The sequence below is a fragment of the Psittacula echo genome (genome assembly GCF_963264785.1).
Source record: "Psittacula echo genome assembly, chromosome: 1".
Classification (NCBI taxonomy): domain Eukaryota; kingdom Metazoa; phylum Chordata; class Aves; order Psittaciformes; family Psittacidae; genus Psittacula; species Psittacula echo.
In genome coordinates this window covers 92663104-92688948 of record NC_137735.1, presented here as the reverse complement: position 1 = coordinate 92688948, position 25845 = coordinate 92663104, and the positions used below count along the sequence as shown (strand labels likewise).

General features: G+C 36.1%; 1 protein-coding gene across 1 annotated transcript in view; it reads right to left on the bottom strand.

The window, feature by feature from the left end:
• Window positions 1-19837, bottom strand: part of IGF1 (insulin like growth factor 1) — a gene marked incomplete at both ends in the record, with an annotated part of 48011 nt that extends 28174 nt beyond the window's left edge. The window contains 2 exons of the mRNA XM_080634536.1: window positions 15306-15462; window positions 19775-19837. Of these exons, the coding sequence (XP_080490662.1) occupies window positions 15306-15462; window positions 19775-19837 (220 nt within the window). The remainder of the gene's footprint in view (window positions 1-15305; window positions 15463-19774) is intronic.
• Window positions 19838-25845: the final 6008 nt, after the last annotated feature.

Sequence of the window (25845 nt, the reverse complement as noted above, 5' to 3'; positions counted from 1 at the left end):
GAGTTAGAGGTGATTCAAAGAAAAAGTGGATTTTCTCTACTGACTCAAGAAACAATGGAACTTTCAGATTTCAACTGCCTACTTCAGCCACAAGCTTTCTGTGATTATAGTTGTTTCAACAAGAAAACAATCTGCTGCTGATACAAATTAGGTAATGAGGTCTTAGTTTTCCAAGACATCTCTCTGTCCCCTGAGACTACAGGGAAACAGCAAAATGAAAACTTTAACAAAATATTATCAATCTATACTGGCAATATGGCAATGATAGCCTATCAGTTCCTTTGTCTGAAAAAGGTCGAATGAAGGACAGTTAGGATGGACTCGACCAACAGAATCTTGATTTATCTGTTTAGGTCATTCAGAACAGTTTTCTAAGTAAGTGCTGCGTACAGTATGGTGATGCAGAGTGGGGAAAGCAGGAAAAAAAGCAAACTGAAATATGAAGTGGTTTTTTATTTAGTAGATTATTGTCCATTGCCAACAAAGCTTAGTATGTGAAAAACATTATGTTTTTATAGTGACTGTTGAGAAATGCACTGGTCACCTCTGCTAACACCCACATCATAAATTACTTGAATGAATTCTTGTCTAGTTGGTAGTTTCAACTGACTACCCATGAATTGATAAGCCTAATTTATGTTGTCATTGCCGAAGACAGAAATTTTACTTATTCCAGCTGTGGGTTTAGCATGGATCTCTGAGAAGTATCTACATAACCACAGTACTTCATGAACTTGTGAACAGATAAAGGTTTTTTCCGTACTGCCTTTCATGAGCTCCTTCATTAGCTGAAAAGGAAAAGAAATGGTTTATGTTCTTTCTTAATTGTTTGTAACTTTTTAATCTAAAATCAAGTCTCTTGATCAAGAGATTTCAATCACTCAAAATTGAAAATGATTATGCACTGAATTCTATTTATCACCAGCCACTTGGCAACAAAACCAATTCCTGGTCAGTGCTTTGCTGCTGCCCTGCACAGCACCTGCTCTAGAATTTCTGCAGCTCACAAGGATGAGGTAATTTCTGTCACTGCAATGAAAACAGAGGCTAATGATTTTTTGGAAAGGTGCTTAGATTTAAACAAAAAGAGGAAGATTACATGGCTTTTGTTTCCAGCTCTCCTGGCAAAAGTGCTTTGTTAACTCAGGTAGGACAGGGTTTATGCTGAAGCTGCTTTTGAGGAAGCAGCACACTTGTAGCTCCTTGTTTTAAAACCTACTTTTGCCTTTTTGCTTCAGTTTCCTCTGTGAAAACAGAAAGTACTATCTCACTGTATCTCTAGGTTAAATTAATTGCCATTTGTATTCTGTGTTGAACATACAAAGTACTAGCAGAAATGCTAAAATTTCTGTGCAAAAAAATCCTGGCCATCTCCAACTGGACATGCAATTACTAAGGCAATAAAACCTTACAGACGCTCAGGGAAACAGGTGAATTCTTGCAGAACTTTAGGGTATAATGTATTTGTTTTAGTGTTGATATCAAATACCTTTATGATGAACACTCTAGGGGAGTTTATGAATAAAATATTAATTCTTATTGTCTGCAGTGTTTGGATCTTAGAAATCAATAAGGCATGAGATCATCCATTACATAGGGAAGACAAAATAAATATTTGAATGTTTTTTTCCTTCTCAGAAGAAGTATGCATCCTGTATAACCATGGATACAATTTTCTTGATAAAGATTGTAGTCTTTTAGTGATGGACAGTATCATGATGTGAAACTGATTAGCCTGTGACCAAAATTAAGGCTAATACTCCCTAATTCTTAAGACCACAGCTTAAGTCACTAGTTGTTTCATTAAGCTTTTCTGTTTGAGTTGCTGTACATCTTTTAAAAATGCCTATAATTCACAGATACCTACATTTTTTTTGGTGACACAAACTAATACTTTTTAATAAAACCTGTAGATACTCTTATGTTTTATATTATAATGTATTTATTTGGAATTATTGCAGTAAATTCAGATGCTGGCAGATGGTCTAATTGCACTGGAGAGTATGTCTAAGTCACAAGTACATGAAACTCCAAAATAAGACACCCTAAAGAAGTTTGTGGAATTTTTAATTATATTTTACTGGTTAGAAGACAAAAAACCCCAACAAAATATTCATTGTCTCCAACTTCCTGCAATGGTTATAATTTTTCTCATGTTCAGTCTTTATTTTGTATTCTTTGGGATCCACGTTTAGACACTGGCATCTTCCAAATCAGGTTAGGAAAAGGGTAACACTCAGAGTACTTACTAACCACTGTCTGTTTCAGGAAGCCTCCTAGAATATTTATTCAAATTCGGCCTTCATTATTTTTAGCTCACTTGGGAAATTATTAGCTTTCATCTGATGCCTCACATATTTATGCTAGAAATAAGAAGATTTCATACTAAGCGTATTAGTATGTTTAACGTCAGAGAGGAAGCCAAGTCATTATGCCAATTCTTATTTTAAAGAGCTTTTAATAGTGATAGCTTTTTCACAAGCAGTCAATAAGGTCCATAAGCAAAATTTAGACAAGTAGCTAAGGACCCTGACTCATATTTCCAAAGATACTGAAGCAACTAAAAGGACAGGCTTGGACAGGCCTCTGCCTAGGACTACCTCCCATTGATTTCAGTGGAAATTAGATACATCACAGCTTTTGAAAAATCTCTTGAGTGTCCATCTGCCACTTCAGTGCCTAAAAATTGTTGAAAATCTGCCTCATATGCCTTTACAAGCCTCCAAGGTCTCACTGACTTCTCATAACACTCGTTCTAAATTTTGATAATAGATTAACACTTCTAAACTTTCAGTGTTCAGTCTTTCAGATGTAGCCATCTACCTGCCACAAAATCAAGACCAATTTAGACACTTCAGCAAACACTTAAGTATGAAGAATTGATAATTTTTAATAGTTTGTACCATGAATGGTAGATAAACTTTAAAATTACACTACAAACCTTTCAGGCTGGTTTGAATGAATGTTAAAAATTAAGTTTTTTGATGTGCATGTACCCTTTTCAAATCAGACATAAGTAATATCTACAGATTGCTCAAAAGAGCTTCTATTTGCTGTATTTATAATACAGAAGGAAAAATATCAGAAGTTCAGCTGGTAGTTCTTAGGAAAAACAGATGACTAGTTAGAAACCAGCGGGAATCCAGTCAAGGGAAAATATTTGTGGTGCAATGACACTTATGGCCAAAAGACCTAGGAAAATCAATGATCAATGTTTTCTTTAGTAAGCATAGAGAATTCCTCAAATTAACTCACACTATCCTCAGTGCACTGAGCCTAAGCCAATTGAAGTTAACAGATAACTGTGAGTGAGTAACCCTGGACTCTTGATTGTGGATTATGAAGTGAAGAAACTCCTGGACAGGGCTAGCCTGGATTATTAATGTCTTAGTGACCCCTTCTTTGGTATCATCTTTTCCCCTTCTTTTTACACTACATATCAGCTTTTCCTTGACAATGTCTCTTTTCTCTGCCATATGAAAATATAGATATACACTTTTTTATTATATGACATCCTTAAAAAAAAAAAAAAAAGCCAGCAAAAGCTGGGGCCAGTTGAGCAATCTGGACATCCATAAATCCATGGGTCCAGATGGGATGCACCCGCGGGTGCTGAGATAACTGGCGGAAGTCATTGCTAGACCACTCTCCATCATCTTTACCAAGTCTTGGGAAACGGGAGAGGTGCCTGAGGACTGGAGGAAAGCAAATGTCACTCCAGTCTTCAAAAAGGGCAAGAAGGAGGACCCGGGTAACTATAGACCGGTCAGCCTCACCTCCATCCCTGGGAAAGTGATGGAACACCTTATCCTTGATGCCATCTTAAGGCATGTCAAGGATAAGAGGGTTATGAGGGGCAGTCAACATGGCTTTACCAAGGGGAAGTCATGCTTGACCAACCTCATAGCCTTTTATGAGGAAATAACATTGTGGATGGATGATGGCAGAGCGGTGGACGTGGTCTACCTTGACTTCAGCAAAGCATTTGACACAGTCTCCCACAGCATCCTCATAGCTAAATTGAGGAAGTGTGGCCTGGATGATCAGGTAGTGAGGTGGACTGCAAACTGGCTGAAGGACAGAAGCCAGAGAGTTGTAGTCTATGGGGTGGAGTCTAGTTGGAGGCCTGTATCTAGTGGAGTGCCTCAAGGGTCAGTATTGGGACCAGTATTATTTAATATATTCATCAATGATTTAGATGAGGGAATTGAGTGTACTGTCAGCAAGTTTGCTGATGACACTAAGCTGGGAGGAGTGGTTGACACGCCAGAAGGCTGTGCTGCCATCCAGCGGGACCTGGACAGGCTGGAGAGTTGGGCAGGGAGTAACTTGATGAAATATAACAAGGGAAAGTGTAGAGTCCTGCATCTGGGCAGGAACAACCCCAGGTTCCAGTATAGGTTGGGGAACGACCTGTTAGAGAGCAGTGTAGGGGAGTGGGACCTGGGAGTCCTAGTGGATGGCAGGATGACCATGAGCCAACACTGTGCCCTTGTGGCCAAGAAGGCCAATGGCATCCTAGGGTGTATTAGAAGGGGGGTGGTCAGTAGGTCGAGAGAGGTCCTCCTTCCCCTCTACTCTGCCCTGGTGAGACCGCACCTGGAATATTGTGTCCAGTTCTGGGCCCCTCAGTTCAAGAAGGACAGGGACCTGCTGGAGAGAGTCCAGCGCAGGGCAACTAAGATGATTAAGGGAGTGGAGCATCTCCCTTATGAGGAAAGGCTGAGGGAGCTGGGTCTCTATAGTTTGGAGAAGAGGAGACTGCGGGGGGACCTTATTAGTGTATATAAATATATAAAGGGGGAGTGTCACGAGGATGGAGCCAGGCTCTTCTCAGTGGCAAACAATGATAGGACAAGGGGTAATGGGTATAAACTGGAACACAAGAGGTTCCACTTAAACTTGAGAAGAAACTTCTTCTCAGTGAGGGTGACAGAACACTGGAACAGGCTGCCCAGGGAGGTTGTGGAGTCTCCTTCTCTGGAGACATTCAAAACCCGCCTGGACACATTCCTGTATAACCTTATCTAGGTGTTCCTGCTCCGGCAGGGGGATTGGACTAGATGATCTTTTGAGGTCCCTTCCAATCTCTAACATACTGTGATACTGTGATACTGTGAAAAGCACTCCCCCCTATTTCATAATTCGAAGATAATTGTTTTGCATTCAAAATCTGTTGCAGGTTATTTGATTTGTGATGGAGGGTTCAAGCCTGATTTATTAAAAAAATTTGCTCTTTTTCACAGATCTGAGTTTCACTTGTTTCATATCAGAGTATAAATTTCTATTTGAAAAGAGCAGTGGACAATAAAAATATCACCGCTCATGAATTCTGCTCATTTTGTTAGTCTTCATCTTAGTGATAACAGGAAATTATTGCCTTTTATTGCACCAAATCCTACTGCTTTCAAAAATTAATGTAAGATGACTATGTAGCAAAAATTGTGGTAGTTGATTTAACACTATTAGAGATACAGTTGCAGAATTTCATTCCAATGTTTGCAGAAAGAAAGCTAAGTGTTAAATTCTACAAAAAATATCTTCTTATTTTTTTGAATGGCTGTATTATCTTGCATATTCCACTTCTTTAAAAATATTGTATCTTGGGATAGTTATATTTTATCCACTGTATCTAATTCCTGAAATAGAGGTGGAACTCTACAAGTGCATGAAAATTAATCATGTATCTCATACAGGATCACCCTTCATGACTTCTAAATGCAGAAGTCAATACATAACTGTGAATTGAGAGAATGTTGTGGCAACATTACCTTCATTTCTGTTCTATTATCCTCAAGCCAGAGCAACTGGGAATGGTACAATGCACAATATTAAGAGTAGCCTGAAATAAACTAAAGTGAATATGTGTTTTTTCATAGAGAATAAAAATAATTCTTTCTGGGTTTTAGTGCTGTACTCTGCTTCAAAGCAATACTTAAAAAGTTTTATCAAGATCTGACTAACCAAAAGTACAGTTCCTACCCTCCATAGCTGGTTTAGAAATGCCATTTATATCAGTGAGTCTTTAACTGTACTTGAGCATCATTCCATGTTCTTTCTCCATGATGGTGTTTCATGCACAGTACTCTAACAGAGAAAATGCTTCTTTAATGGCATATGATATTTAGAGGTCACTCTAGGTTTTAAATATTATTGTTGTTTCAATTTCTTAAAAAGATCACTGGTGGACCACATATATCCATAGGAATAGAAATGAATCCATGTGAACAGCAGTGTGAAAAAATCCTTCATTATTTGCTCGTGGATAAGCGTACCCTGTCTAATTAGGCAGTAATAAAACTTGAAGGAGTGTTACTTATTATGGCATGTAAGAGTATATTCTATCTATTGTATCTAAAAAAGAAAAGATAGAGAAATGTTTCCTCCTACTTTTACTTAGTGCTTTCTCCAACAGGATTCACGCTTGGTTGGACTAAGGCCTGGGAGTTCGTAAAGGCCAAAGGAGCAGCTCTAACTGGTTTTACTACATAAGGGATGCTCTATGTCTTTGCTTAACTGCATCATACCATGGGAGCTAAAAGAAGCTTGGATTTGCTTTGATCTGAAATATACTCTGCATGAGTACATGCTTATTTCCACACTGAAGTTCACTGTATGGTTTTAAATAGATTCATCCCGTCAAAATTTAGGCTCTTAATGAAGTGTCCTTTACTCAATTGACTTAACTAACTTGCGGGTACAATTACCATAGCTTCCTTGCTTAGTTTAGTGGAGAAGAATATCCTACTAGTTATTTAGTACTTAATGAGAGCTGTGAAAGTTTCTTACTCCTCTCACTCACAGTAGTAAGCTTGCGTAGGCTCCTATATCCTCAGATACCTCATTTAAATGCACCAAAGTAAAAGGAATTACTCTGAACCAGAATCTCCTTGTGTATATTACATCATATGTGGGTAAATGAAAATGATGTTTGTCACAGACTGTCTGTTTAGAAAAAACTGAATTTAGAAGACTTCTGTCTGAAAAGAGGTGAAAGGAACCTTACAGTTAACAATATAAAACATAAATGAGAGCTTTTAAATACATATATCCTTCTCTATATGACTTGTGAAAGGATAACAACATCACCTATTCTTTTCACACCTCTATACCTCTATCCTCCCTTGAAAAAAACCCAAAAACCATCAGTGAGGAATAGTTTGATATTACTGAATTGCGAAATATAAGTAGGGTTATAATGCAAATTATTACAGTAATACCTCTGTTTTTATTCAATGCCCACTGTTTTAGAGTAAAATGCCAGAAACAATTAGAAAAACAGAAGCATTCTAAAAGCAAATATATATGGTTTTGCATTTAATCTTAGCTATATATTTCAGGAATAAACATGGCTTTTATTCAAGACATGTATTTGCCAATAATACATCTGATTAAACTAGGAAAATTAGACATACTATCAGTAGCTTGCTCCCAAATTACACAAGAAGAAATTAGATACATTTTCAGTAGCTTGCTCTCAAATCTCTTCAGTCTATGAGTCACCAGATTCTTCCTGCCAAACTAAATATGTCTGTGAAAGGCTGGAAACTTTAATGGAAAGAAACATAAAACTTGAAATACGTAGGAAAAACTAAGTTTTTTCATGGAAGACCTGTTGACTAGTAATTCAGGAATTCAGGGGATGTAGAAACAAATTATTACATCTTACTTGTCTACAGAAGCTTCAAGGTAGGGAATTTATTCAGTTTAAACCTGCTGTGTTAACCTAAAATAGATGTCCTTACTAGCTTCCATGTAACCTAAAGTAACCAATTAAGACTTACAAAAAGAAGTTGTAAAAATTTCAGTATAACAGTAGAAGCTCTTATCCAGCCATTTTGGTGGGGCTGAACTAAAAGAAAAATTCAGTATTTTTAATATAAGTCTGAAAAAAAAAATAAAATTACAGAATCACTGAATCAGCTAGGTTGGAAAAGACCTTTAAGATCATCAAGCTCAACCGTTCCCCCAGCACTGCCAAGCCCACCACTAAACCATGTCATTAAGGGCCTTGTCTACATGGTTTTTGAGTACTTCCAGGAACAGTGATTCTACCGCTTCCCTGGGCAGCCTGTTCCAATGCCTGATCACCCTCTTGGTGAAAAAATTTTTCCTAATATCCTAAACCTTCCCTGGCGCAGCTTGAGGCTGTTACTTCTTGTCCTATCACTTGTTACTTGGGAGAATAGATTAGCCACCTTCTTGCACTATAAATTCAACAAATCCTTCTATTGTAAATTGAATTTGTTATACATAGTTTTGATGGCTGTGTTGTACTAATTAGGAATGTACTGATCTTTTCAAATCCTCAATCATAACATCTTCTGTACCACTTTCTCCACAACACTTACAATTTCTCTAGCTTTGCATAAGCAATACATTTACAAATATTCTTTAGAACTTGTGAAATGCAGGGTGTTTGTGCATAATTTAAGCTTTTATCCGTTGCCTTAGTAGGACACGGTTGTTAATTAATATTCCTTTGAAGTCAGAACAATTTTCAGTAGTGTTTACTTTCCTTAGAAGTTACTGTTTATAGGAGCTGGGGGTGTTACCTAAGTGCTTTCTTGTTTGGAGATAGAAATACTTAATAAGTATTGCTAGAATATTTATTTTCAGAAAGAAAACAGTTTGTTCACTGAGCTGGCCTGAGCCAACACCTTCCTTTTTCTGCATACTCAGCCTTGTGGAAATTTCTGTCCAACACACAAAGACAAAAACACTATAAACAAATAGTTCTGTATCAAAGATAATCATAAAATTTCAGGTTTGGGTGTAAGCCATAATTTCCTAATGGAAGTGTTTCAACAAGACACTCTATTCCTTCTTCCACTCTGTTATGAACACATAGGGAAGCAGAAGGGTTTGACGTCTGAAGACATTCTCTTACTCTAGAACAGTCATATTACGTAGATGGGAAAACTGCGATCACAGTTGAATTTTTAAAGTGAGAGGAGAAATACATGAATATGCTGTAGACTCAGGAAAAAACCCCAAAAACCCAAACAAACCATGAGCCCTAAATTGTTTCTTTGATAAATGGAAGCTATTCCAGTTTTTGCTAGCAAACAGTTTAACATTAGATAAGTAAACAGCTTCCAGTCTTCCTTGTAAGATTAAGAACACTGAAAACATTAAACTTGACTGCACATAAGATTCAAACAGAAAATACAGCAAGTATTTCAGACTTGCTTTTCAAACCAATTTATGAGGAATTGGCATTGGAAAGGCAATCAGGAATTTAACCTAAAAGTTTCCTAGATAAAACTAACAAGAGAAGCACACCTATGTAATTTGTCTAATACTTAAAGAAGTCTGAAAAAAACTTTGACTTTTTTTGCTTTAATAAAATAAGAAAAGCAATTTATCCCATTATTCTGAAAGTTATGTGTTAAACAGTGCCTAAGGTACAGCCTTTTGGTTGAAATAGGCATTTAGTATTTAACAGGATTCAATTTTTAAACTTTTATTTACAGTGACAATACAAATTTTTCTATAATGTGAACTATCTGGTCAGTATACAGTATGCCTCTCCAAAGGCTATGGGTTTGTTAAAATTCTTGTTCTCACAACTTCATTCACTGATGCAAACATGAAATATGCCTGTCATTACTGAACTATTAGACCCAGTACTTGGCTATATCTTGCGTAGTGATTTTGCATTAAATGTACCACAAAGAAAGTATGAAGAAATGGCTTTTTCTTCGTTCTGACATGGAAGTTCCTGTGGTTATTACCAGAGATAAATTTAGCATAAATTCTTCAATAAGTATACATTTGTGGTATTTCTTTTGTCTTGATTTCTAGACTGAGAAATTACTTAACTGTTGGTTACCCCTTTCATCCATTGTCGTATTTTTTAACAAGTAAGCTTGTATCATAGGGAAATATTGACATTTGGGTATGGTTTAATAAACAAGTGCAGATCTATTCCTTTTTTTTATTTTAGCCGAGTTCTGAAATGGAAATGGCTTTAAGTCTCTGATTTTCAGTGACGTGAGAGGGTTTGAAACATGCATAAGAGCTAAAGTGCTGAATAATCTCTAGAGAAATGGCTTCTTTGAATGAATGTTTTGTATAGATTGCCCTAGATGCTCAAGTAGTTAAGGCAAAAGTTTTTAATTAAGAGACTGTGGGTTCTGCTAAACTGAGTAATTTGCTTTACAACTCTTGCTGCTGTTGATCAAATGCATTATTAATACCAGAACAAATGAAGAGGTCCATATGCAAAGGTTTTGGCCAGTTGCATAAAGCCTATGCCAGAATTGAAGTCAGGGTTTTTCTTGGTATTTAAGATTCAGTGGAAAAGTAAGAGGGGCAGCTATGCCAAGAATTAATGCTGATCTTGCCAAGTGCTTCTCTGAGTGACTTTATCCAACATGAGACTAAACAATGTATTAAATACACATATAGCTGTTAGGGAATCGAATGTCAAATAACAGCATTCTGCTATTTGAGACCAAATTTGAAATTTGGTCTAGTGCATAAATAAAGGCGAACACCATTAAAGAGCATTTGCATCTCTAACATCTAACAGCTAATAGGGACACATTTAAATTAAACTTACGGAGAAACTGTACTTGTTTGGTTTTGGAGTAGCCACTTTTTGCAGAGATGTTTCTTGCTGAAATTTTGATCAATGATTTACTTCCAATCACCTCATTAAAATTACCATTACTACTACAGTCATTCTTAATGAAAAGGTCAAAAAATTATTAAATCCTTGGTGACCTGAGAACTAGCTATACAGGAGTCCTGTTTGCAGAGTCTAAATTTAGTGTGTTTTAGAGGCTAAATCCTCCCAGACTCAGTGTGACCCATAGAGAAAGAAGGCAGAATATCTCCCTCTGTTATTACAGAGCTAACTTAAGAAGATTAAACTCACTAAACTAAGGTTAGTCTTTATGAACATTCCCTAGCCTTACTTAATGAGGTAAAAAAAGATAAAATTCTTTGAAAGACTGGCTTATTTTAAGAATTCCCTCAATGATTACCACCAGTGGCAAAAAAGCACACACCAAACTTAAGTATCATTTATTTATCTATACAGTGATACCATTCCAGAAGCCAGAGCTGTCCTATTCCTTACAGAGGTATATCAGTAACTGTGCCTATGGTTCAGGTTCCTGGAGCACTGACCCTGCAGACTTGGCTAAAGCACATTTTAGCTCATTTCTAGGTTAGCTTTCTTGAAAGAAGTAAAGAATCTGGAGGTAAAGGAATACACTCAAATCTTCAATGGATACAGGATTTGAACATGAATGAGGCATGTAGCCAGGCCAAGGAACTTAAAAACACTGTCAGATCTGGCTGTGTGAACATAGCCAAGGTGACCAGCATTAGTTTGCAGAGATTTGTAAGATTGTCACTGACACCACAGGCTGTGTGTGTCCATGGCAGTTTTTCAGCTTGCCTCTCCTGGGCTTATAATGCTAACAATCCTTTCAATCAGGGACACAGAGAGCTAATGACTCACAGCTCCTACAGGTATGGAGTAGTTAAAGAACTGAGTGTCATGCCATCTCTTGTAATTATGTTGATAGGTTTGACAGGCCTAGAAACTTTAATAGCATCTTAAAAGCAGACTTCCTGAAGTAAACAAGAAGCTATTAAAGGGAAATGGAAGAAACAAGCAGTAACTGCCTAGCACTATGCCATTTATTTCCTGCTTTGAAAGGCACAAAATCCTCCATATATACCTTAGTTCTACAAAGCAATGAGATCTGATGACAGTTCTGAATACCAAAAATTATGTTCACTGTCTTATCCTAATTTTCTGATGATTATATATTTTCTGATGATGTTTGTATTTGGCTTTTTTTTTTTTTTTGGGGGGGGGGTGGTGGTGGTGTCTGTTTGTTTTGGTTTATTTTTGTTGGGTTTTTGAGTAATCTACAAACCAAAATTCCTATAATAAGACAAGACTATTTCAAAGAAAATCTTCTCCCTCCTGGGCTATTGCTTCTGTAAGTTTCCTGTAACTTGCACTTTCAGTTTTTCTAATATTCTCTGCCCTCAGCATTGTTTTGCAATAGCAGTAGCATGGTAGAGCTTTCTAGGCATTCAAATTCAAATGAACATAGCAGACATCTCACTTTGCTCCATGACTGTTGAATCCAGAGGTTTTGAGACCAGAGAAGCATTAATTGAGAAGAGTTGTGTGTAGCCACTTATGTAGCTCTGGCCACGCTCTCTGTTGGCTTCTCCTAACAGAAGCTAACACACAGGAACTTGAGTGGCACAAATTCTGCTAGAGAGGTGTTACTTCATAAAAGATGGCAACACCCTGCTCCTCAATGGTGAATCATGTGGGAGAAAAAGCTGTCCAACAAGTAGCCAGTGTTGGCTGCAGTTACATGTGACTAAAGGAAAAAGCAGATGCTCCATTTTGGGATTTCTACAATGTTCTCCCCTAAAAAACTTGGAGAAATGCTCCTTGCCAGTCTACCTCATGAAGAAAGTGAGCGGTAGAAACCACATTTGACTTCCTCTTGAAGTCAATACTTTTATTTCTGTGTGGTAAGCAGCTGGGACATCTCTTCAGAAGCTGTAAAGAATATCCTTTTATACCTAGGAACTTGGTCAGAGTAGACTATAGAAAGGAAATTTTTTTCTTCCAGTCCTAGCCATAGATATAGCCTTGTGGTTGTGGAGTACAGAGTTTCAACAGAAAGTAACTCAATTATTTCTATATTCATTTCCACCCACAACTCCCATGGAATAGTCAGAAGCTTTGACCTTGAATCTGAACCAGGATTTCCACCTCAGCCGAAAGGTATTCTTTATATTTGTAGTCTCTAGTGAAATACAGACTGATGGAAGAAAAACCTTCCCTCAAAGCTATTTCCTGTGCAAGTTAAAGGCAAGCGTTACTATTCATTGCACTTCATATAAAGGAACCAGACTATGAGAATGCAAAGCTTAAGATACAATTTAAACTGACATCCTTTTCACAATGAAAGAAAAAATTTCAGTGGTTTTTTACTTCTGCAAATTATGTGGGATTCTTAAAGTCCCAAGAAAATAGCAACATTTTTAACTTCCAATAATATGCTACATTCTGTAACGCATTTAATATGAGGATTTCAAGTTGTTTTACCAATGTTAGTGGACTTACTTTTCTACAGTTCAGTATTTTAAATTAACACTATCAAATAAGAGGGAGAAGGCTAAGAAGATTAAATTGCTGCCTCATGAATCAGAAATAGTCGTGTAGAGGACACACATTTCTTAACATCCAAGGGCCACATATCAACTTCATAAAATTGCTGTTGAATATTTCAGTTGTAATCTGTTGATTACAGTCAAGTAAGCAACAGTGCAAGACTTTCCCAACATAGGGTGATCATTCATTAATAAAACCTTCCACAGTCTTCCATACAAAACAAGGTAGACCTTTATGGTGTCAACAGTTACATTATTTCATGTGAAGACTCTGAATGTAAGAAAACAACAAAGTAAACTAGAGAAGAATTCTTTGCTAACAGCAGATAAAATTCAAGATTTCAAGGGTAAAGATTTTCAAAACTTCAGAAACCCATCCTGGTATTTTAAAGTAAGGGTGATTTGGCTTAGGGAATACAGAGATTTGAAACAGATCACGCAAACTTAGAATAACTGAGATAGATTGAAAAAGGAGTTGTTGCTGATTATTAGCATTTCTCATGTCCTCTTACCTTGACGAACACAAAGAGTACACGTAACAGTAAGTCTGACTGCTTGGCAGTAAAAACCTCTCTTGTAAGCAAGCGTGATAGTTTTCTGAACAAGCAGCAAACATTTTGCCAGGAGAGGCATGACTGGGAAAATGCCTTTGGATACATGCACAGTAAAAACCAATTGTTGTGCTGTTCTAAGGGTAAAGTGTATTGTCTCATTGTTTCCTGGTGCCGAAACAGGAGGGGGAGATGAAAGTCTTCCTTCACATTTCTTCCAGCCACACAGAGAAAGTGTTTGCATGACTCAAATAGCCCTTAAGTGTAACTCAGCTACTGATAAATGTAAGGGATTTGGGTGTTTAAATGAACACATAAAGAGTTGGTAGAAAAAGATAAATTCCTTTATGAGAGATTTCACTATTTTTAATGTTATGTTTAGCACCAGAATGCTAAGTTAAACACAACCTAAACTAGATGCTCATGAATGATAGCTAAATTGTTAAATACAGAAGAGCTCTTCAGTGAATCACTTTGCATGTATAAAAAGTAGGCTGCCAGTTTCATAGGTAAACCTTAATAGAAAGTGCCAAGAAGACAGTGGAAATGTCTGCAGCTTGTCTGTTGAGAAAAATAAGCATTTTCTGTAAATTAAAGGTGCAAGAAGCTGGATTTATATTTTATCTCAAGCAAGGAGAAAAATATCAAAAGCAAATATCCTATTAATAGAAATTAATAAGAATGGGGTGGGTAAGATCAGAAAAACAAACATGATACCTTAGAAGGCAGGAAGTATTAGGACAAAATGAGGATTACATAAAAAAAAAAAAAAAAAGAAAATGAAATAGCCAGACCTCAGAAAGAATATAGAAATAAACAACCCCCCACAAAAAAGAAAAAACAAACCACCAAACAAAAAACCTTCAGTCAATTTCTTGTCTTTATAGCCTAACCACCCCATATTTCCGTTTTTTAGTTATATTCTTGTTTAGAACAGTAACTGAGGCCCAGAAGGAGAAGTAACTTCAGACAAGAACTTCATACAAGCACATAATATAATTAGGAGTAAACACTAGCTTCAGACGCTCTAAAAGCACAAATTTTTGCATGTTTTGAATAAACATATTAAGGAATGAATTCAGAATTAATACATTCCTAGCTAAAATTTCATTAATTTAATGTTATTTGAGTGGGAAATAGCTGAAAATTAGAAATAGATTTCTGTTATTTAAAAGGTGTGTATTTCTCAATCTTGACAGCACTTGCAAGATGCTAAGATAAAAGAGTTATCTTTCAAAATACTCCAGCTTTGCACAATCTAAAACACAGCAAAGGAAAATTATTGTGCTGTTCAGTTTCAAAGTGAAGGTCTTCCTCCACAAAGTAATTTGAGTACTAATATATCCACACTGTTGAAGACTTAATTTTATCTATTGACTATGCTGGTGTTAGTTTTTATTGTCTCACCATGCATAAGTTTCCCTTCACCTGGATTTAACCAGTCACTGAAGATTTTGGCATCTCCAAGACAGATGATACTAGTCAAACTTGGAGCTTGGTCTGATCATTTCTAAGCTTGTAGAGCAGTTGCAAACTTCAATGTGTTACATGGCAAAGCTAGCAGTTGAATGAAAGAAAGGGTTGACTTACTGAAGTAAAACCCTCTGTCTCCACACACAAACTGAAGAGCATCAACTAGCTCAGCACCACAGAGTGTTTCTGGGCCAGCAGCAGCAGAACTGGTTAAGGTAAGCAAACACAGGCCAAGGTAGAAGAAATGGATGTAGGACACAGTGTGCATCTTCACCTGCCAAGGAAGCAAAAGCAGTGTCAGAATTTCCCAACAGAGCCTTAAAGAGAATGCTTGCTGCAGCCTTGTGAGTTCAGAATGCATATGTACTGTAATTTGTTAGACAATAAACACAGTATCAGGAAATGCCTCACCATAATTTTGCAACTGTCCACATATTCTAGTTCGTGTAGTTTGTAAGCAGATTATTTCCTCTGGTGAATATTCTTGGTTCACATTCATACACAGAGAACCTTGTAATAACTATGATTTATGGTTGTTCCTGCAAAAGGAGGGGATGGAAGAGTGCAATAGACGGGCAAAGGGAAGCCTAGAATTACGAGTAAGGAAGACTAAACAACATTGAATTATTTTGTCTCAGGCCAGATAGGCTAAGAGAGAATATGACAGTTGCTTGCCAATGTACTATGGAAGATGGAGGTAGCATATGACAGAGAGAGGCTATTTAAACTAAAGAGCGAGCACTGGCACAAGAATTAATGGTTATAAACAGGGTGGAAGAAAATTTGGCCCAGTAGGAAAAGGGTTCATAATTAGTTCTCCATGGGTCTTCAGCCACCTTAAAAATGGAAATATTGAGAAAAAGCACAAGTTTCAAGGTAGACTCTGCCAAAGTTACGGAAGAGTTGATGTGGGATCTTCCATAGTAGGGGACCACATTCCACAATTCTCACAGTCCTCTATTACTAGCAAGTTAACATTTGGAAGCATTCAGGAAATTAAGAGAAGCACTAGTTGGAATGTTTGTATTTTTACATGATGGAAGCAGCTATACTTTCACTGACCTCCATTATATCCTCTTAGATTTGGGTATGAGGTATACACAGACGTGATAATTCTTTCCTTATTTACATTTGGTTAAAAACTGTCTTTTTCCTGGACTTTTGATTGAAGAAAGGCCAGTCCTCAATGAGTGTAAATTTGCGCTGTTCCTTTTATATCAATTTATATCCACCAAAGGTCATACCTAACATGTCAAAGAGAACATTTTTTTTTTTAAAGACCAGGAAAAGCTAATTATATTTAGTAGCAGCACAGTGGAGAATGTGCTTAATGCATGTTCTAAACTGATTTAGATGACTTGCCAAAAATGCTAGTTTTGAAAGATGTAAGTTTTATTTTCTTTTAAGGTTAACACTAGTAGTGCAGTCGGGTAAGAAGTCACAAATCTTTCTTGCACACACAGTTAACCTTGGCTTAAAAGTGCTTTGTATTAGCAGACTAGTGTAAAGTAATTGGAGTAAAATGATTAATCTTCCCTAAAGTTTCATTTAGGGTTTAAGGGACCATTTAACATTATTTTTTTTCACTGAACTTTTGAAAAACCAATGAAATAATCTGTAGTATGCTCATCTGGGCTCTGATCAAGTGGGGTGTTGAGCCTTCTCTAGTTAACAATTTTTAAGAATTCTTATTTTCTTGGCAAAGGATCTTAGTACTTTGCTGGATGAGTCCCCTATTTCAACCTAAGTCAAAGCTGAATGAGAGACAAATCTATAAATAAGTCAGAATTTATCCCACTTTTTTTCCTGATATTTCCACTGTGAAAATAATGAACAAATCTAAATCCCATGATATAGCATAAAAAGAAAGTATAATTATTTTCCCATTCACAAGAGTCTTTAGCCAACTTTACCAGGCACAAACCAACAAGGTTTAATGCATGGACATGACTTCAATGGCAGATGGAGCAAGATCAGATTATAAATGAATGACAATGACTCAAGGCATTATTTTGTGTAATGATTCCATATCTTAACAACATCAATGTCTTTTTACCCTTGCCATATTTTTGAATTTCTAAGATAAATGTAATGCACCTGCACTTTAAGATGGTTCCCAGTTCTGAGGAGGTAGAGCAGAAGGCTGTTCAGCACACGCCTCAGAAGGCTGGAAGACATTACAAATACAAGAACATTATGTATTTAACACTTTGTTCTTGTATAACATTTGGGCCAGAAATAAACATAAATCTTAGATGTTTAAAAATTTTGTATTTTTCAAGACTTTTCAGCTGGCTTGCATTTTCAGATAAATATCAGCACTGAACTACAACAAAACATATTATCTACTGTTTTTCCTTTAGTGGAAGCCAAGAAGGCTGCACAGTATAAACCACAGAGAATTTCTAACTTTATCTCCAAATTTAACAACAGTCAAGAACTTTCAAGCAAGTAAAAACTTTGGGGAAAAGAAAACAGACTCCCATGTTTCTAGGGTTCAATCAATTATTTGTTAAATTGAGTGCTGTTTCATCAAAGCTAAATCCAGAACATAGTTTAAAACTTTAACTTTACTTCATCATTTTAATTAAACATAACATTAGTCGATTCAATATGTTTGTGATAAAATCAAAGTCCCCATTTTTGTCTGAGGGGAATATTCTTAAGAAAATACAAAGTTGTAATCCAATTTTGCTTCAGGTTCTTTACAAACAGGCAGGGTGCTTGCAATGTCCCAGATTTGACTAGAAAGTTGAGAGCTTAAAAGAAAATGCTTTGGCATGTGGGTGGGGTTTATAGAAGCATCTAATTACATTTGGAAATTGAATACAGGTTCAGGATGAGCCTAGTTAAGCACTTCTTTCAGTTGCATAGAATGACTGACCATATTTTAACAGCTGGAATTTCCTCTTTTTTTCAGTAAAATAACCAGCTTTTGCTGCATTCCACTTTTAATAGTCCAGAAGAGTGGCACCACAGAGGAATGTCATATATGAATACTCCACATCTCTTTTATTTCTTAATTGTCCTATATAAGTCCTCTTTGGCTAATAAACTATCAGTTGGCACAAGTTGTGCATAAGAATTCTTCACGTCCTTGGTCATTTTAATAACATATAAGAACATCCACAATAATTATAAATATCTTGAAGGGGGAACATTTATATAGATAGTATATGCTATAGATAAAAAATCAAGAGTTATATTCAAAATCACATTTTGCTGTATAGAGGTTAGACCTGTTAACCAAACCATAGTAGAACTGTGTAATTAGTATATAATAACAGTATTCACTAGTAATTATTATACAAACAGAGCACAGATATACTTTAGAATGGATCAAGATCTAAATACTGCTAACTTTGATTAAAGTATCTGGGCTACTTCCTAACCTAAATCAATATGTTCTATTGATTCCAAGGAAGCTTGGCAGGATGTACCAGCTGAGGAGCTAGCACATTACTTTTATGTCTCTTAGTGCCTTGCACAGTACCTACTTAAAAACCCCCCATCTTTCAAGTATATTGGAAGGGGTGCCCATTTATACATTAAGAGAATGGTTTCATCCATAGCAATTACAGACCTGGTGTTTTGAATCACATTAAGGAATGAGCTGTGTTTTAAGTATAAGACACTCAAAAAAAAAAAAATAATTAGGCCCTAAACAATTAAAACAGGAGAATTCTGTCAGCTGCATAAGTGTCCTTGCAAAAATATTAAAGAAAAAAGTTCTTGAAAGGTATAAATTTGCTGATAATGGAAAGTTGAAATAGGGCCAATTGACAGAAACAGAGGTCAGTGCACCTACTGAAGCCAAATTCACTTAAAGACAGCTTATATTAATGTGTAGAAGTTACAGGGTCATAACATGAAACTTCACATGCAAACTTTTCTGAAACAGCCCTCCCTAGAAGGGAAAACTTGGAGATGAACATGTAGGACAATTTCCATTTTCTTTATGTACAATTGCTTAAGCTATACAAATATGCAAGGTCAGCAAGAGTCGCAGCTGGTTTCTAATGTAGAAAACAAACTGAACTTCACGTTTACTTTTTATTTATGAAAGCAAAAAGCAAGTAAATCCTACAGTGCTGCCAGAAAATTGCTGCAGTGACAACATCCCTTAAAAGTTTCCCTGTGAAAGCCTAAACATTTTATCTATCATTATGTATAAGAAAACTGCAGAAACTTAACATGTGAATAATACCTTTTTTCCTATAAAACCCTGCACCTGCAGAAAATAGCTAAAAGTTCTTGTTTTCAGAAGCATTAATTAACAGTATAGACAATGATGTAATTGACCTCTTAATAATGACATAACTGAAATATTGCAAAGTTGTCTCAATAGAAGTGAAAATCAAGACATGTATCTGCAATAGTTTACCCTTACAGTTATCTATATAATTGCAACTATTACATACAGCCATTTTCCATATCACATAAAATTGCATGTTCAGCAATTTATAAATAATTCTCAGTTCTAAAATAATGTTATTGAAAAGTGCACAATACTCTTCAAACCAGAAGCAGACAATACACAGTAAAATAAAACTAAAAAATTATTTGAAATAGTAATAAAGATTTACCTTCATGAAATCACACAAGCAGCACTTAACTAATTGTGTTGAAAGACTGTTGATTTTTTCCATTGCTTCTTAAAAGTGCAAAGTCTGGAAATGAATTTGTTAGCAGTAATGATGAGAAAAAAGAAATCCAGAGAGATGTGAGATGTTGAGAGCAATGTCACATTTCAATATTGAGGACTTTATTCCATTGCGCAGGCTCTATCTGCTCTGATTTTAGCAGTGACAGTGAGATTTAGCAAACAGAAGAGGGATTTAGAGAAAATCCTCACATTTATCTACATTACACAGACACTGTAGACAGGAAACAGCTGGGGGAGCATTTGCCTTCTCTCTCTCTCCCTCTTCTGGCAAAGTTACCGAGTAAGGACTTTTTTGGGCATGGTGACAAATAACATCATACCTTTGCATTTTAAAACTAGAGCACAGAAGCATATTTTTTTCCCTTTAAAAGAATGTGAATTAGTGACTGAGGGGTTAGCAGACAGAAAAAAACCTTGTGCTGCCATGAAAAATAAGTAAATGTATTCTGGTGAAGTATCAAATAGCTATGTTTGCATTTGTATTTACGTGTGTGTGTGTCTGCATTTTAAATAAGTAAAAGCTTATATATGTAAGGGCATTGTTTTTATATATGCATACCTTTGTATGCATGTACTCATTTTCTTTATGCACAGAGGCACAGGTATTTTATTTATATAGTATAGAAAGGCAGTTGGTTATATACTTTTTTCTTTATACATCTTTACATTATTAAACTTGGCAAGTTTATATGCTGCGTAACAATTAAAACCTCCAACTCTCAGTGCTATTAACCCTAGAATAGCAGTTTGTAATTTGCTAAAAATAACAGAATTGTTGAGCAGTACTTGTAAATAGGGAAAAATAGCTTTGCGATCTTTTAACAGCCACACAGAAGACGTATTATTTCCTAGAATTTATAGTGCTATGAACACAGCACCACAAGTAGCCCAGTTTGGGGGGCTTCCATAACTTTGATGGTAAATGTGCTGTTGTAATTATAAAGTGATTTTCTCCCTTTTTAGTAGTAATCTGCATAATTACTCTTAAAAACAATTTAAATTACACTGGGAAAGAGAGAATTCAACTTTGTTACTTCTGCAATACCTAACTTTTGCCTTTTTATTTTTTCCTCAATTATGAGTATATTATAAATAACACCAGCTGGCCAGCAACATGCTCTCACGGGTTATGATGTCATTCAAATCCCTCAACTGTGTTAGTGGCTTGCAATGTGCTCCAAGCCAGCTGTTTTTCTATTTATAATGTATGCTTGCATTTCAATAGTTGGCTATTAAGAATAAAGTTGTGATACTGTTTTATAGATATAATTTGTACTTGTTATCCTTTGGTTTTGGAAGATGGCATTTAAAAGTAGAGGAATAAACAAGACTGTAGCTCCAGAGACCAAATACCTGTCACAAACAGCGCATGCTTTCCATGAGAGCTGTTTCAGAACATTGCATTTTGTCCCTGTCCCCTACCACATGAGCGTTGCATGCTGAGGCGCTAGCTGTACTATATTATTGAAAATAACAATTGAGATCATGTTGGCCCAGGTCCCTTCTCAGTTTTCAGATCCACCTTGAACTATATGGTGCTTGCCAGGCAGAAAGGACACATTTAATTTTTTGTATCTTCTATGAATGGCTAATACTCTGCTCGGTGTAGTTTTAAATGCTGTACATCTAGATAAGCTGATTAATCTTTGGAAAGGATTTCTTCTAATGTAGCATAATAGCAGAATCACGGGGGCTTTGAGGCAGGTTTGTTTAGTTCAGATAATACCAATATTTCAAGTACTCTAATACACCTTTCCACTGTAGGTACTGTATTTCAATATTCTGGTCAGTTTTATTCTTCCCTCTGTATTTCAGAGGTCATTGAATAGTGGAACCATTCTATACATAGCTTGACATAGCCTGCTGCATCTTGTCGCACCTGTATCCTTTATTTCACCAGCCTAATAGAAGAATGTGGGAAGACAAATTATCAAAGATCTGATATTCTTTATTTTTTACTTTCACAGTACTACAGATGGGTGCACATACTTTTTCTTCCTAAATAACAGAAGGAATCCACTCATTCATCGCTTCCCCTCTGCCTGAGCTTCAAACCCTCATTTCACTCCTCACTGCTTGATTTCTCCCAGGTTTCCCCAGGCCTGTCTTGATCATGAGAGCAGCACGCAGTAGAAGATGCAAACTTTAGTGTTCAGGCTAGCTAGCCAGAGAATCATCGTGTCTCTACACAACTGCTAATCGTTCTTCTTTCCATGGATTATTTCCATTCTGAACACCTATCCTCATTCCACCCAACCAGCCTAAGTCTCTGACGCCTAAGTCTCTGATGCATTTCACTTCCTTCTTTTCGTTCTTGTTTTAAAGGGGTATTGTGAAAAGGCAAGAAAACAAAAGAGATTCAATAAAGGGTTTTTGTAGTAATTTATAGACTGTTAGTGCAGTGCTTTTCCTCACTAACAAGTAATTCCACTTTTTTCTAGAGTTCCTCAGGACATATTGACCTCAGAATCACTACTTTCCTAAAATACAGCTTCTATTCTGGTGATAATATTCTAGTCAGTATAGCAGTCTGTTAAATAATGGAGATTTGTTCATTTCTCCTTTGTTAAATGTAATAGCTCTTACTTTATAAAACATTTAGAATAAAGTACTGTATGATAAGTACTTTATGATTGAGTGCTTATGCCATTACATACATTCTCTTGAACAAAATGCACCTGTAAACTACAGAGTGTATGGTAGCCATCAAAATAGTCACAAAAGATGTCCGGGTCAGAAAAAAATATTTAATTAGAATGTGTATAATAATTCAACATTAAAAGGCAACAGCCTATATATCTTTGTTTGGCTTCTTAAGTATGACCTGCAGTAATATGATAGCCACAAAGACACATGAAATGTGTGAGATAGATACTAAGATATTTAGGAATTTGTGTGTTCTGATACTCATCTTTTTCACTGTAATACTCCTATGGGATCACTAACACCATAATGATGTAGAGCTCATACATCAGTTTTTCTGGGGAGTACTCCACTTCATAGAAGACAGTAGCAAAACTGCAAGTAATCAATTATCCTAATTAATATATGATCTCTCCTTAAACCCTTTCTTAAAAGGTAGGAATGTTGCCACAGTGGCTGACAACTGTTATGCCATCCTCTTACGTTCTTCTGTATTAGATCACTTTAGCTACATGCAGTTATTTGTTATCTGTACCTGTTGTTTGTTTTTTTTTTCTTACATTGGGATTATATATTTCCTGGAACCAAGATAGAACCACTATAATATATATCACCTGAGAGGGTTATAGGCCTGAGAGCAAGGTTGGCAGGAAGGGTGGAAGAAGACAATAATCACCGTGGCTGGTAAAGAGCTGTTCTTCATTATACGAAAGCAGCAGAGGCTAGATTTTCTTTTACTATGTTTTTTTTAAGGACATTCACCCTGCACAGGACATACACAGATGCAGCAAGATCCATGCAGTGTGAAGAGATGATTGAGTTATATTGAATGCATAAGTAATGTGTACCCTGTCCTCTCCACCACCCACCAAAAAGCAGAAGAGCCTTTTGAACGTTTGATGTCTTGCCAGTTTTCCTTTAGCTTACTGCCTGGTCACTGAATTCAGTTCATTGGGCAAATGGGAACTGTATATTTTGCGTCATTATTTTTTTTCCTTTTGAGATCTCAGTCATGATATAAGACATTTAATACATTATTAATTTGCCTAAATCTAGGCAACCAGTGTCACTTTTAGTGCTGCAGGATATTCTGCATGCCTCCAGCTTCCACTACAGAGTGATACTTATTTCCTGTAAGTCTCCGTGTCTTAGCTGCTGACCTCATATATCTTGCGTACTTTAGGGCATTTCAAATGCCCTTCAGCACCTGCAGGTAACTGAACCCCACTATAAGGCCTTCTTTTGGCATGCTGATCTGGGATTCTTATATGTGCAGCCTTTGGCCTGAGAATTACCTTTGGCTTCTTCATAAATAGAGACACTCTGTCTTCTGCCATTTACTATTTTTGCGATCCATTTGTGAAGAGTTTTTAGAGTCGAGAACACGACAATGTCCACTGAATTTCGGCATGGTCTGAGTGTGTCTTTTCCTTATTCTCTTTTTCTTAGCCTCCAGCATAAGGTCTTTTGGTTTGGAGCTGTCTCTTTTTATTTGCTTCATAAATCATCTTGCTTACTTTTGGATAAGACAAAATGTTATTTACAATGTTAGTATTATTTTCTGAAACACACAAATGATTGTTTAGCTCTTACCGTCTCTAGTGAATTATTTGTCAAATATTATGTGTTTACTATTGGAGAAGTTTGGCTTCCTTTTCTAGGAAACAGCTTTGGAGAAAGGGGTGAAAGGGCATACTTTATTAATATGGAATGTTGTGCTGAAGTTAGTGATAAGTCAAGTATATGGTGGAAAATTCCTTTCATCAAGTTAAAACTTAGGAAATTCGAGTTAATGAACTGTTTAAATACAAAACAAAAACCCAAACATCTTTACTTATGGTGGCCTAAGTAGCATGAGAAACAAGTAAAAAATTTGATGAGTTGGGTGGGGGCATGCAATTTGAGCTGTCATTATACTGCCAATATTGAAGAGACACCAAGGAGAACACAGAGCCCTGAAAAGCAGTTTCTCACTTCAGCAGAAAGGGGAAAGTGCAAGTTTCCTGATTAAATGAGGTTCAAGGAAATCAAAACCTTTCATATTTGCTGATCAAGAAAAATGAGTGGATGCATGAGAACTTCAGTGCTGAACTACTGCTTATAGGTAGTAGTGCTAGAAACAATCAGTGTTAATAACAGGTCAGAATTAATCCATGGACTTGTAAACTGAATGTACACAGTACTTTCATTGTGTGGAGTAGGAATAGTAGCTTTGCTCACAAGAAGGCAAGAACCTTATTGCTTTCAACTCAGATACAGAGAAAGTGTGTGGTTAGCATGCTGTGATGAATGTAATGCAGTATTATATAATTTTAATTTATGGTATAAGTTTAAGTAGCCACCAGCCTGAATATCCTTGTATTAGTATGCTTTTTTCCACTTCTAGAAGGTTTCAGAAAAAAATGTTGCTAAAAATAATATAAAGCCAAATAATGATCATATTTTCCTACCCAAACAAACTATGCATTAACTAGTGGATATATTTTTTCATTATTTAAATACTTACAATTTTAATTATATTATGCAGATGACTTAATTATTAGTAAGTGGCATGAGATGATGTGTAATTATGACTTTAAAACTAAAATATAAAATATGAAAAATTGTATTAAAAAAGACCTAAAAAGCTCAAACACAATGGTTTCAACATTTTTGAAAGCATTTCTTTAGTTTTTTAATTTCAGTATTGTGGACAATTTTGAAATAGTTTGTTCTGATTCAGAATAATCAGAATACCAGAATTTTCCATTAAACTAGAAATTCCCAGTGTCAGCTATCCATAGTCTTGCTCTTCCTTTCCCAATGTTAAGAACTGAATAGATCATCTTTGTTCCCCAAAGTTCCTTTCTTCCTCACTCCTAAAAAAAGCAAAAAGCCAGAATTAACAAAGAAAACTAGGAAATATAACAGCATAAGCTCTATGCTTACATGGACAGAAAAAAGGCAAAACAAGTGGGAATTGTGGTAGGCTGGGGTTTGCATATATGTGCATAGGTTCCTGGTAGATGAAGAGTGATGATTTCCACGAGTCACTTAAATGTCTGTGTCACAGGAAGAAAAATGCATGGCCTTAGATATTCCCTTTTATTTCTTAAAATATTACCTCCTCGTTTAGATGAAATGTAGAGACATATTCATTTTTTCCTGAGTCATCTCTGGGGTTTACTAGATAAGTTTAATGGTATTGTGCTTTTTCTGTAAATTAGACACGATTGCTAATGCATATGTTTGACTGTTTGTTTGTTTGTTTGCTGACTCAGAAAGAACCGTAAAATAGGACAAACTGAATATTGTCAATTTTATCACAAACAAGTTGCATATTTCCATACAAAGCAAACAGTGTGAGCT